Below are 12,240 nucleotides of genomic sequence, written 5' to 3'. Positions count from 1 at the left end.
ACCTTAGTCAAGTATGTTATTATCAGCAAAATGTACTTTAAGTGCAGAAAGTAAAAGTACTCGTGCAGTAAAATGTACATTATTAATATGAAAGACTGACACACCTGTTTAAAAGCAAAACAAATCAGCCTTTTTTAACTCTATTTAAGTTAAAAAAAAATAGAGTTATTTTTAATAATGCATAACCTGTGCATTATTGCTGCACAGGTAGTGCAATCTGAAAATCTGAATCTGTGTCACAGTGATATCCGGTCTATCCAAAGACGAGGATTGTAACCAATTAGATGTAGAGACTGGGTCCGCCCACTTACGGTCAAAAAGAAAAACTGCGAGCGAGTGAGCAGCTAAAAGGTTCGCGAGGGAGCATGTTAAAGTTTCGCGAGTGAACAGAGAAAAGTTTTGCGAGCGGACTTTCGCTCGCGCAAGAGTGAATTTCGCGCTCGTCAAAGTTAAACAACGCGGCTGTTTGATTTGTGTGTGGATCTCATTTGCGCTCTCGGATTTTGACAGTGATTTGCCTTCATACTCTTGGCCCTCGACTTCAGTTGCAGCATCAAAGGGCAAAACAGCTCCTTCATTTGCCTCAGATCCGACAACGCTGGTACTGTCCAATCCCCGCTGTGGCCCTGACCCTTTGAGGGCCCCCAGACTCCTGCTGGGAACTGCTAAGCTTGCTCCGATGAGGAGACGACAAGAAGTCTGAAAATTGAACTCACAGGACAGCCACAGGACACCGGAGTATTAGAAGAACACATCCATAAGTATGATAGGCAATATTAAATATCACTCAGGTTTAGAAATACAACAAAAAGCTTAAAATGTCAGTTCTTCTTTCAAATTGGTTCGGGGAAAACAACTGAGCATGATGTAACTCTTATTTGCTTTCTCAGATTGGGAGAACAAATATTATTTGGAATCCACTCTACTACGCAAGGAATTATGATTTCACTCAATTAAAAAGGGGGTAAAAATCATCCAACAGCCAGCCTAAGGCCAGCTGGTGTGAAAAAAAACACAAAGACACACGAGTCCTTCTGGAGCCTGTATGATAAAGAAACCTACTTTATCAGTTTCTGTTCAGAAATAGCAGTCACTATCTGCAGCTCTGATGCTTGCAATCCATGAATGCACACATGCTTCAGAGAGGAAGGGCTCTTGGTCATTTTTTATTTCTTATAAACGGTGTTCAGAAACGAGAACCCCCCCTCTCTAACACACCTTTCAGACCAGAACCAAAGCCTGTCTGTGTTTTGGAATGATGGATGACGGGCGACACAAGGTCACAACAAAGGGGACAAGGGGAGGAGAAATTCAGAATTAAATCAAATTTAAATTCAAGGTATCCTTGGAAACAGGGTCCCTGAATAAAAGAGAAGTTTTTAAGTCAACATGCAAAGTAGCGATGCAACAATTTGACCTAGTATTTAATACCTCTCTTAAGGAAATTACATGCAGCGAGATAGATGTCACAGCAGTATATGAATACACATGGTCGAGTACATCTGTTCAGAGAATTAATATTCAAGTGAGCTTTGAGTTTAGCTGTGACAGCTTGCTATTGAGCACTAAAACAAATGCTCACATGGTTTCATTCATACTTGCTTGGTAGGACGCACGCTGTTATTTACAACAACTCTTTCTGTGGTTTTCATATCGGGGTACCCCAAGGATCTGTCTTAGAACCACTCTTTTTTTTCTCCATTGTACTAGCTCCCACTTGGCAATATTCACCATCAACTGACAGGCTTTTTTAGAAGACAATTCCTTCTTTTTGCTTGTTTCCATAGCAGTGCAGCATAGCACGAAAGAAAGGCACTGGAAACAGAAAAAGATATTCATTTGATGTAACTGACTCAGACTGCTGAAGCCTCACATAAGCTTCAGATAAACTTTAGAATCAATTTTTGCACAGAACAAGCACTGTGGATTTTGCATTGAAAACACAATATGAAGAGATCTCTTTGTAGCCAGTATGAAAACAAGGAATTATTATAGCGAGCAAAACATGTTTCAATGTTCATCCAGACACCTGACTATATAAATATTGTAAACCTCTCCTTTATGGTTAGGGGACCTTCGTCCTCATGGGGACAATGATAAACGTGGTTAGGATTATGGAATGATCTGGGTCATGATTTTTTATTTTTTTTAAGTTGGAAATCGGAAACAGACAGAGGTCTTCTTTAATTGTCTGATGTTTTGTTGACACATCCGACCCAACCTCCTCCCGAAGCAAACTTTGTCTTTATATAAGAAAGTCACCTGGCATCCTCCTTTGCCCCATCATAATTAATGCGGCCGAGATAGGGTTTTGTCACTTATGTTGTTCTGGGGCTCTTCCTGAAAAAAATATCACTCAAATACCACTATCAGCATTGATGTAATTATGCTGAATTCATTAAAAAACTGAACCTTTTTAAATTTTACATTCAATTTATCTCATCTAGACTTGAGTATTGTCACTTTTCTGAGGTCTTTCACAATGCAGCCACTAGAATTTTAGAAACAAAAACATTGAGCAGAATAATACAGAATCTGTTCTCACTTCACTGGTTTTCTTTTTCAGGGTAAGACAACAAACTGCTACTCATCACCTACAAAACTCTTGGCAGAACACCTAAGACCTTAATTTCCCGAAAGGAAACCCAGATCACAACAAGCAGGCTATTTCATCATTCCAAATATTAGTAAGAAATCAGACACTTTGGCAGAGCGTTGTCTTACCGTGTGCTGTAGAATATTTTACTCCACCCTTTCTTTATTGAGAATTATTTTTCATTCTCCAATGACTGGAATGTATATTTGCTACTTTGTTTTTTATTTAGATCCTTTGAAGTATATAGTTATGTTGTTTGTACATCATCCACTCTTTTGTAATATGACACTATGTGATATGTCACATATGTTATGTAACGAAGCGTGAATAATGATGACTTCATCTTTGCTTCATGATATTCACCTTGGCACAGACCCTCCAGGGAAAACATTTCCATTTATATTCCAATACATTATCATGGAAGCTCAAATAAATACTTTGAAATAGAGACACATAGAATAAGAGAGAGCAGCTCAGAGTCTCTAGGTGACTAATTAAACAGATTCAGTGTTGAAGGACACCTCAGCAGGAGGGATATCTCCTTGAACGTCCAGAGGACTTATTCCTGCTCTCAGCCACCTTACTTCCTAACTAATATTAAATCTTCCGATTCCAATCCTTATAAGAAGCGGGAGAATTGCGGTGTTAAATTAGGGGTGTTGTGATATGATAACCGGGATATTTAAAAATGAAATGTTGATATCAAGTTATTAACACTTACTACACTCACGTATATTTGAGTGTAATTCATTTGCCAAAAATGAGACAAAATAGAACATAAACAAAGTTAAAGATGATTTTCACTTAAAGCATTATTGTTATAATTAATTTGATATAGGTATCATAATAAAATTGTTATTTTGAATTATTTGGGCTGTGATAATCATGTAGTGAAAATCTATCCATCCATCCATTCATCAAGCTATATTTGCTTCGCTTGGCTTGTGATGACGCAAGGTTCTGCAACCTCAGAAAAGCACTGAAAGATAATACATGAAATCAAAATGAGTGGGTAACTTTGGAGCAGGCAATGTTCATCAGAGACGAATCAGCACTGCATCGTGGAGCCTGTGATGAGTTTAACTCAGAGCCATGAAGGGCCACTGTAAGCTGACAGGCAATACTATCCATATATCCATTCACCGCTAGAAGACTTTGTTAAACATTGTCGGGGAGAAATTCATTTTATTGTCATGGGCTATATAGACAACTGTTTGGTTTGAATAGCTTATAGCTATTAATAGCTGAATAAAGCATTTTGGGGGGAGTTTGCCATAATTGCTTTTTAATGAAAGACTGAAAAGTGCAGCTGCATAGTGGAGCATAAAAAACAGTTGTATGACTGACATGGTGTAGTAATTAAATTACCAGTGATACATTAAGTGATTGTAGACTAATGCTTATCATGAAGAAAAATTGAATATAGATGTTAAATTGAGAGCAAGCAGGAACAGTGTGTGAGGATGAGGCAGTCGAATAATCGTTGTGAGCAACAAGATGTCTGCGTGAACGATGAGATGAAATCAGATATAATGATAAGATGAAAGTGAAACGCAGACATTTCATCTTGTCTGAATATTTCTAATCAAGCCTTGCTGAGTCACAGCACAACCACAATTTCTAACAACCAGGCTGCAATTAGGAAAAACACATCCTACAGCTATTTCACTGCTTGCTGCACACAAGTTAAGTAAACAGCAACATTAGTGATCGTACAGAGAGCAACACGGCATGGATGGGAAATATAAATAGTTGTTCATTGTATGCATTGAAGTGAGTCATTCAGCAAGCTACTTAGGAACAAATGATTCCACTAGATTAGGGTGAAAGCTTTGTCAAGTTTTGTAATGCAAGATTTCACTTTTGAAAATTTCACATTTTGCAAGCACCATTGTAGTGACACTTTACTCTGAAGTGTCTTACAGCCATAGACCGTATAGAAGAAATAGACGTAGACAAAGTCATTGTGACGTCACTCATTGGTTTGTGGAATAACGTTTTCGAAGCCTTGACTTCGGCATTTCGGCCGTCGACAACTTGGTTGTACATTTTTTTTGTTTTGTAACAAGAAGTGACACGAGAGGGTCACTAAGTACAAGCTCAATAAGACATTTTTCGACAACCATAATGTTACAATTAACTCTCAAGAACTGAAAACACATTGGGAAAGGGGTCAAGTTTTAAAATAAAAACCCTGACAACACCCAGACTGGACAACACTGTGGTAGCAACCTGTAGCCATGCCCTAAAGCATACCCTGCTTCATTGTATATTTTCTATGGGACCATAATTTGTTGACTGGTATGGATGATGGCTATGAAAAAGAAGGGCACTTCAGCATTAGCTTCACTATTTTTGAACCGGATGTTGCCGCCTGCTTTCAGCCAGTAAAGGTATAGATTCGGATTGACTGTCCGCTGAACGTCTAATACAATGGTCTCTTTGGATACTACAATCCTAAAACAGAGGAAAACAGACTAGGTTGTGTTATTAGGCCTGAGGTGAGTCTGTCAGGAAGAAAAGCCCAGGTACTGAGGGAAAGGAGGTGATTCAATATGTTTGTTGTTGCGCCAGGCTTTTGTTTTTCAAGTTATTGGTCCAAAGTGTCCGTAAAGTAGAAATATCGAGAGACTACGTTCACATTTATAAATTAATATCAATGATGATTTCAGCTTAATCACTGATAACTCCAAAGTGACTTGTATAAACAAAACTTTCGTATTGCTCTTCAACAATGTTGTTGGATCACTAAGAAGCCAACATCGTTATATGGGGCACACACGATGCATCGCACACAAAATTGTGGTTGCTAATGTATGTGAATGGCTTACAAATGAACAGCTTCAAGAGAGAGTCGTTCAATAAACTGATCCGAGCCGTTGCCCAAGACTGCCAGCTGCTGTGTTAAAAGAAAATTTTGAAATTAATGAATGAAACCATGTGGTTACGAAAGCATGGACAGAAATTGACAAAAGGCCTGATAAGATCCTGCACCAATTCTTTCATTTTCAAACAGTGAATCAAATAGTAACAGAGTTCTTACAAGAACACCACAAAACTAATTGATCTGCTGGAGATGATTTAAGTTTCAAGCCAGCAGCTTACGTTCAAGATAAAGCAGGAACAAATGTGTTGGCCAAAATGTCAGGGAGGTGTGTCTTTATTGAGCTGAGGGACACACACATCGAGCATAGTTTGTAGTGTGGCATCCAAAAGTCTGCAACAAGACTTTCTGAAAGCCATTTACAAAAAGTGAACTCGCAACCACTATTTTAATAGGAAACACGATGCACCCACTCAACCGAACAGTGTCTTCTGCACAGTGAAAAGACTGAGCTGGTGTCATATTTAGCTGTGTGTTGCCTGTTGTAACTGGGATTCCAGGGTATGTGGAAAATACAGGCAATGAAGGTGACCCTGCACTGATTAATGTAGCCCTGAACATGCAATGCCCTTCTTGACAGGCTCATCTGTCATTGCTGGCTACGAGCTGAATCCTCTGCTACCAATGTTTATACTACATCATTCTTTGACCCAAGGGTTAGAGATTTGACTTACTTACAGCCAGGGGATAGACAGAGACAACCTAGCACTGGGCAAAGGTAGACTTTGAGGAGAAGGAGGAACACAATGAGGAGCCAGTAAAGGAAATATAACAAAACAAAGGAGATTTTAGATCTGCTGTATTGTCATAACCCTCCACACAGGAGTTCTCGAGAGGAATTCACTGAGCGTGAAATAGCTGCTTTCTCTGCAAAGTCAACCAAAGATGGATAAATTAGACACTAGTCAACTGAGGATGGAAAATGAGTCAATGTGTAAACCAACTGAGATTTGTGCTGTCAGGTCGACAAATTTTCTGCAGAATATTTTAATTTATTTCCTTGACATGATGCCATGTTTGTTCAAAACACACAAAGAAGTTTTGTTTGCAAAATTATAACTGTGAATACATTAGCACGAGATTTATTTTCCCATGTTCACTCACTTATATGTTTGTCCTTATTAAATGAGAGTGTGGCTGGTTAAAGGTTTCAGACAGAGCTGTTAGGTTTATTAGATGTCTGGTTAGAAGACACTATTGATCTTGCAAATCACAATTGTATTATGTAGGATTCAGACAATTTACTTTTTGAAAGTGAAATGATGCAGGTGTGATATATGTAATACTGTCCAGCCTAAAGGCAACTGTATTTGTTTGTTCAAGTATCACAATGGCAAAAGTGTAAACTGCAACCCCTTATTAAACCTGATTTTTAAATCAGAAAAGGACATATTAAACATTTAGCAACATATTTATCCTCCATATCCACAAAACGGGAAGAAGCTCAGCTAAAGGCCCTTGATAACTATATTTACCTAAACGCAACACAAGTCAACGCCAAGCAACTAAATAAGCACACAGCAAAAATACCCATACAAACATGTCATTATGAAAGCTGAGAATACACAGATTCCAAATAAGTCTTATCTCTCCATGACCAAACCTCACTGATGCAGCAACCAAAGAAGAGAAAAAAATAAACCTCCCTTTCAGCCATACCATAAATGACTTCTTACCTTTCCTGTTTTGTGATCAAAAGTTGTGTCCGGGGGCATATCAACGCTACTAATGGCTACTGTTGATTCCAGCCGTCTGTATTCATTTGCATGGCATGGAGGAGCATTTGCACAAGGCCTACCTCCGGCATAGTTCAGCCTATCCTCAACCTTGCATCTGAAAATACAGTATTTATCGCCATCTAGTGGATGAGTTGTGGTGCTGCACTCATCCTAAAGCAACGGCCTTCAATACAGCCACGGGCTGGTCTAATAGACCTGTGGGTTATGGTTCTCTTTGAATGGGTACAACAGGCTATTTTTTTCAAAACAAAGCACAACACAGTTGAATTCAGATGGAATTAATACCTATAGTGATTTGTTAATGGAATTTAGTGAGTTTTACAGTTACCTGTGCAAGCATTGATGTACTATCTGCCCTGCCTGCTTGTTTTGCCTATATGTGCATTTGTCTTGTTCAGTGTTGCTATTTTCCATTTTTGATGTGTATGTTAAGTGCCTCAGTGTTATATATATGCTTGTACTGTAGGTGGGTTTGTTCTGCCTGAGGCATGTTGCAGCCTGTTATGTCTGTTATGTCTGCTCTGCTCGAGTGTCGTACACTTTTCTTTTGCTTGTATGTGTATTGGTTTTGTCTATACGTTACTGTCTATCTATGAATTTTAATTCTATTTTTATTTGAAATTTTGTAATTTTTAGGCAGCCTTCAAACATCTGGCTGGGGACAGCAGATGAAAACTAGCCTCTCTGGCTAACTCTGGCTCACTTACAGTTTCACTGTTGATTGGTGTGTATTGTCCCTGCAAAATAAATAAACAAACAAACAAACCTGAGAACCCAAATGGCTGATTTGAAGATTCTGCCTTATTTTCTATGCTCCACTTTATTAGCATCAGTCTGTGCAAATGTAATGCTGTAAGTTGTGATATGGTTTGCTCAAGGTTTTGGTTTACAACTGCATCACTCCAGAGGGATTTCCCCTCTACAAGTGAACAGTTATGTTAGGTGGAAATTAAATCTTTCAATTATGCTGTGTTCCATCTTCAGATACATATACCGAGTAATATATTTATAGTGATGCTTACACCTATGCAGAAAAAAGTGCTTATAATGATACCAAGATTATTCAAAAAGGCCTTATAGTTGCAGCGATACACTATTCATTTTGTGCATGTCATGTTTAAGCAGGGGCCTGAGCCAAAGGCCTGGGGTACTTAATTCACTCAAATATTCATCTGCATCACTTACGGACTCATTAAAATACCACAATGATTTTCTATGGTTCTGGGTTGGATGTGATTTCCTGTGTGGTCCGTGATGATGGAGGCAGATCCTTGGGTATCATCCACCTTGTTAAGCATTCAATGAAAAGGTAACAGAACCGTGGCATTCTTCACAGGATACAGTTTTTTTTGCACTCATAAACCCGAGCTGACAGTAGGCCAAGTCATGAATTATTCAACCTGAAGTACAGAGGAAACCAATACAGATTGCTTTCTTGTTTACTGAAGTGGCTTGCACTACCATGACTGTCGATAACACAAGAATAGAGGCACTCAACTGTAGTATTGGAAATAATCCAGAACTTGAAAACTTGTCAAAGCTCTGCATACAGTTCATGGCTGCGGCTCAGGATGGATAATGGTTGAAAGAACAGGAGACAAAAGACAGCTATGATGATTACTGTCTTTAGGTCTTTACCCATGGGTCATACACATAAAACAGTGATTTCTTACAGCTAGAATGACACATCAACTCAGAAGCAACAGACTATAAATTAAAAAGTCACTATAATTTCCAAATCAAATACCATACTCTCATCTCAAATAAAGCTATCTTGGCTTCTCTTTCACTGTTAAGCAACATGTTTCTTCTCCACTCAACCTTGTGTTTACATATTTCTTGAAAGAGGTCAGAAATGAGATCCAACTATGGGATCACAGGAGTTCAGCCTCGTTATAAATAAGTACTGCCACATGACAAAACAAAACACAAAGGAAGCTTCACTGACTACTTTATAAATATCTTGACAAAAGTTGTGGTTCAATGTGTTTAAACTCTTGGCTTCAATTTAAAAAAAGCAATTTGGAAAGTAATGAGACGTGCATGTCATGAATGTATAAAGGCTTAGACCACTTTTCCTCCCTAAAAACCATTGAACTTGTCTATAATTATAAGGTTGTGCACTAAAACCTCTATTAGTATCACACCTTTGTCAAGGTAATTTCAGTACTGAAGCACACTGAGTGTGTAGTGACCTGAAGCGCTGCCACCACACAATAAAACGCCACATGTATTCTTTACTCCATTCACTCCAGTTTTCTTTTCTCCCATAGGGTAGGTGACAATATCTCAGCTTGAATTCTATTTACTATTTACTTTTGCTGTCAGGATGAAGGGATGATGGTCTGGGTAATGACTTGTGTAAATGATGACCTACCAGGAAGTGGCCAAGCTGTATGATCCTCTTGTCAGTTGTTTCTACGGGAAAAAAGAAGAAGACATTTTTAGATGTCAACAAGAAACAACAATGTGACATATTCCATTTTCCAAACAGTACAGGTAGCCAAGCTTTAGCTGAATTTTAGCTGAATGCAGTCATTCATCATCATCAAGCTATCCAACAATTAATGGCATATTATTTATTAGTATGATATACAGTGTACTATATCATATTTACCCCATTGAAAACATTATAGTTTGCAATTCAGCGTTTGACTGTTATGTTGATTTAAATCTGACACACATCCTGCAGCAGATTAAACCACCCACTGCTCCATGAATCTGTGTATGCCGAATTTAACTGGCAGCTGCAAGAAAACACATCATGAATATCAATTATTGCTAAAGTGGAGCTGTGAAAATTAGCCAGGGCGCTTCTATTGTGTAGGTTAAAGGAAACTCAGACAGGCCTTTAGCTGCAGGGTTAATGCCAGGACAAAGCCACTATGACAATTCTGTCCTTTAGCGTGAATAATAAATTGAAAATGTGTGTGGGCCCACATGATTGTTTGGCAATGTGCACCAAACATTGGATGTATGCTGGAGAAGATTTGCTTCTAAATTAGACAACATTAACATTTGAAAAAGCATGCTACATTTACATCTCACCTCAAACATAAATATATATATATATTACACTAGTATCTTCAGGTACATGCCCTCTTTATTGAATATCGATATTACAGCCATACTGTAATGTTTCCAATAGCATGCATCTAGAGGCATAAATCCAACCTGGAGCAACAGCGTTTTATAATATTAGAGCTTTTAAAAAACTATTTTATCAGTATGTTTTAATCATTTTATTGAAGTCACTACGAGGAACTTTTAGTTTGTGTTGATTTTGGTGCTCCCTGTGGAGTACTTCAGCGCACCAGTATCCCTTTAGAAAACCTCATATCTTAACGCAGCAAGGTCTGATTATTAAGTCTTATTATTATCAAAACATTTTACTCATAAACTTAACTATCAAACTGGGGGTTTGATTGCAAACGGATGTTATATGTTGATGGCAGTTACGTTGTTAAGGTGATTAACATGGTATATTGAGCAATAGGAACTATAACTACAAAAGCTCTCCACCTCCCGCCATCGGATCTGGGTCTGTCCACTGCTGGAGGCCACTCTAGGAGTTTCTGGTGAACCTGATGTAGCTTATTCCTCTGTAACATAGATCTCTTACCTGATGCGTCAGATGGTTTGTTTAGACAGAACCATCTAAGAAGCCTTCACTGGAAACTGTTTAGAAAAGGGCTAGACACTTTCAAAAAATACTTGGCAGGTGATTGGATGAAACCAACTGTCAAATCAGATCCGCAGCTGAAAATAGTCCCCAATAAATACAAACTACTTCCATTTGAGTTAAGTTTGCTAAAAACTGTAGTGCACAGCTATTTTGGGAAATTACTTAGCCTTTTTTTTTTAAATGCTAGCTATATATATTACCTGTTTTTAAAGATGTGTGTTTTCAGTAAGAATCAATGTGCTTGGAGCTGAGCCCCACAGAGAGAGTGGGGAAGCACTGAGGGATGAACTAAGACAATGTTGGTTTTGGTCTTTCTATTCTATATTTTTTATAAACACAAAGAGTACAGCATAACATCAGCTTTATCCTTTAAACAAAGAAACTGGACAAGTTGTTTTTTCTTCCCTTTTTTTGTGATGAAGTAATGCAAACAGCTCTGGGGACACAGTTTACTGAATGGTCTGGCTTCAAACTGGCCGGCTCATCGATTGTCCTGGATGGGTTTTTTTAGACTAGAATCCTGCAACAAAAACTGTGATGTTTTCTGGCCTTTTGAGTCAATGTGAGTAAATCCGGACACAAGAGCATGACAATCACTGTGAATAATGCTTAAAAACAAACCAAGGTTTACATTTTAACCAATGAGCCCATGTTTTACTTCCAGTCCAGGATTGAGTTCCACAATACATCTCAAGGTTAACATGAATTTATATTCCATTCAATAACTAACTGGTGCTCCTCAGACAATAGAGTCTCACTCACTAGGCTTAATTTCCTCAGCAGAGCCATTACCATTATCTCCACCATCAATGCCATATCTTGTGGGTGCACTAATCCTAATTAACAGTAGGAGGTGGACCTAATCAGCCAGTCCAGTTATCTTAATTTACGCATTCAGCTCAGGAGAAAATGGAGAAGGAACTGGTTAATTGAGTCAACAAACAACTGTAATCACAATGTCTCAATGAGAGAAGTGGGATAATCATCTCTGATATGGCGTGCTTTCAGGTGGAGGTAAAGCACAATAAATTACCTAAATACAGTACAAATAGCCTGAACATACATTAGAAAAATAATAGCAAAGTGAATCCAGATTAATTGTTAATGTTGATAAAATAATTCAGAAACCTCAGTTTATTTGCATTTTGTTCACACCTGTCAGCTCCACATTAACTCTGGTATCAAGCAGCTTGCAGAAGACAAACCTACACCCTGCTATGTGGCTGCAGCTGGGGTGGACTGATCAATACATACAAAAATATTCTGCTTTTCAACCTACTCCTAATGTCTGAAACTCCCATCATTCGAATCCAGGGTCATATATTGAGGCAAACAC

The 12,240-nt window shown here is 38.3% G+C and overlaps 1 protein-coding gene across 3 annotated transcripts in view; it reads right to left on the bottom strand.

The window, feature by feature from the left end:
- Positions 1-12,240, bottom strand: part of rap1gapb (RAP1 GTPase activating protein b) — a 106,275-nt gene that overhangs the window by 77,553 nt on the left and 16,482 nt on the right. For 2 of the 3 annotated variants that reach the window (XM_068705413.1, XM_068705416.1), the window contains exon 2: positions 9,597-9,637. Coding sequence is in view for 1 of the 3 variants with exons in the window: in XM_068705411.1 (XP_068561512.1) it covers positions 8,405-8,412 (8 nt within the window). In the remaining 2 variants the exon portion in view is untranslated. Of the gene's footprint in view, positions 1-8,404; positions 8,428-9,596; positions 9,638-12,240 lie in introns of those variants that run through there. The other variant, XM_068705411.1, reaches the window with a different exon arrangement.

This window comes from Cebidichthys violaceus, unplaced genomic scaffold (assembly GCF_023349555.1).
Source record: "Cebidichthys violaceus isolate CVI_PGR_0920_01 unplaced genomic scaffold, fCebVio1.0.p SCAF_117, whole genome shotgun sequence".
In the NCBI taxonomy this organism is placed as follows: domain Eukaryota; kingdom Metazoa; phylum Chordata; class Actinopteri; order Perciformes; family Stichaeidae; genus Cebidichthys; species Cebidichthys violaceus.
The sequence above is the reverse complement of the archived record's forward strand: the minus strand, read 5'-3'. Positions and strand labels throughout refer to the sequence as shown.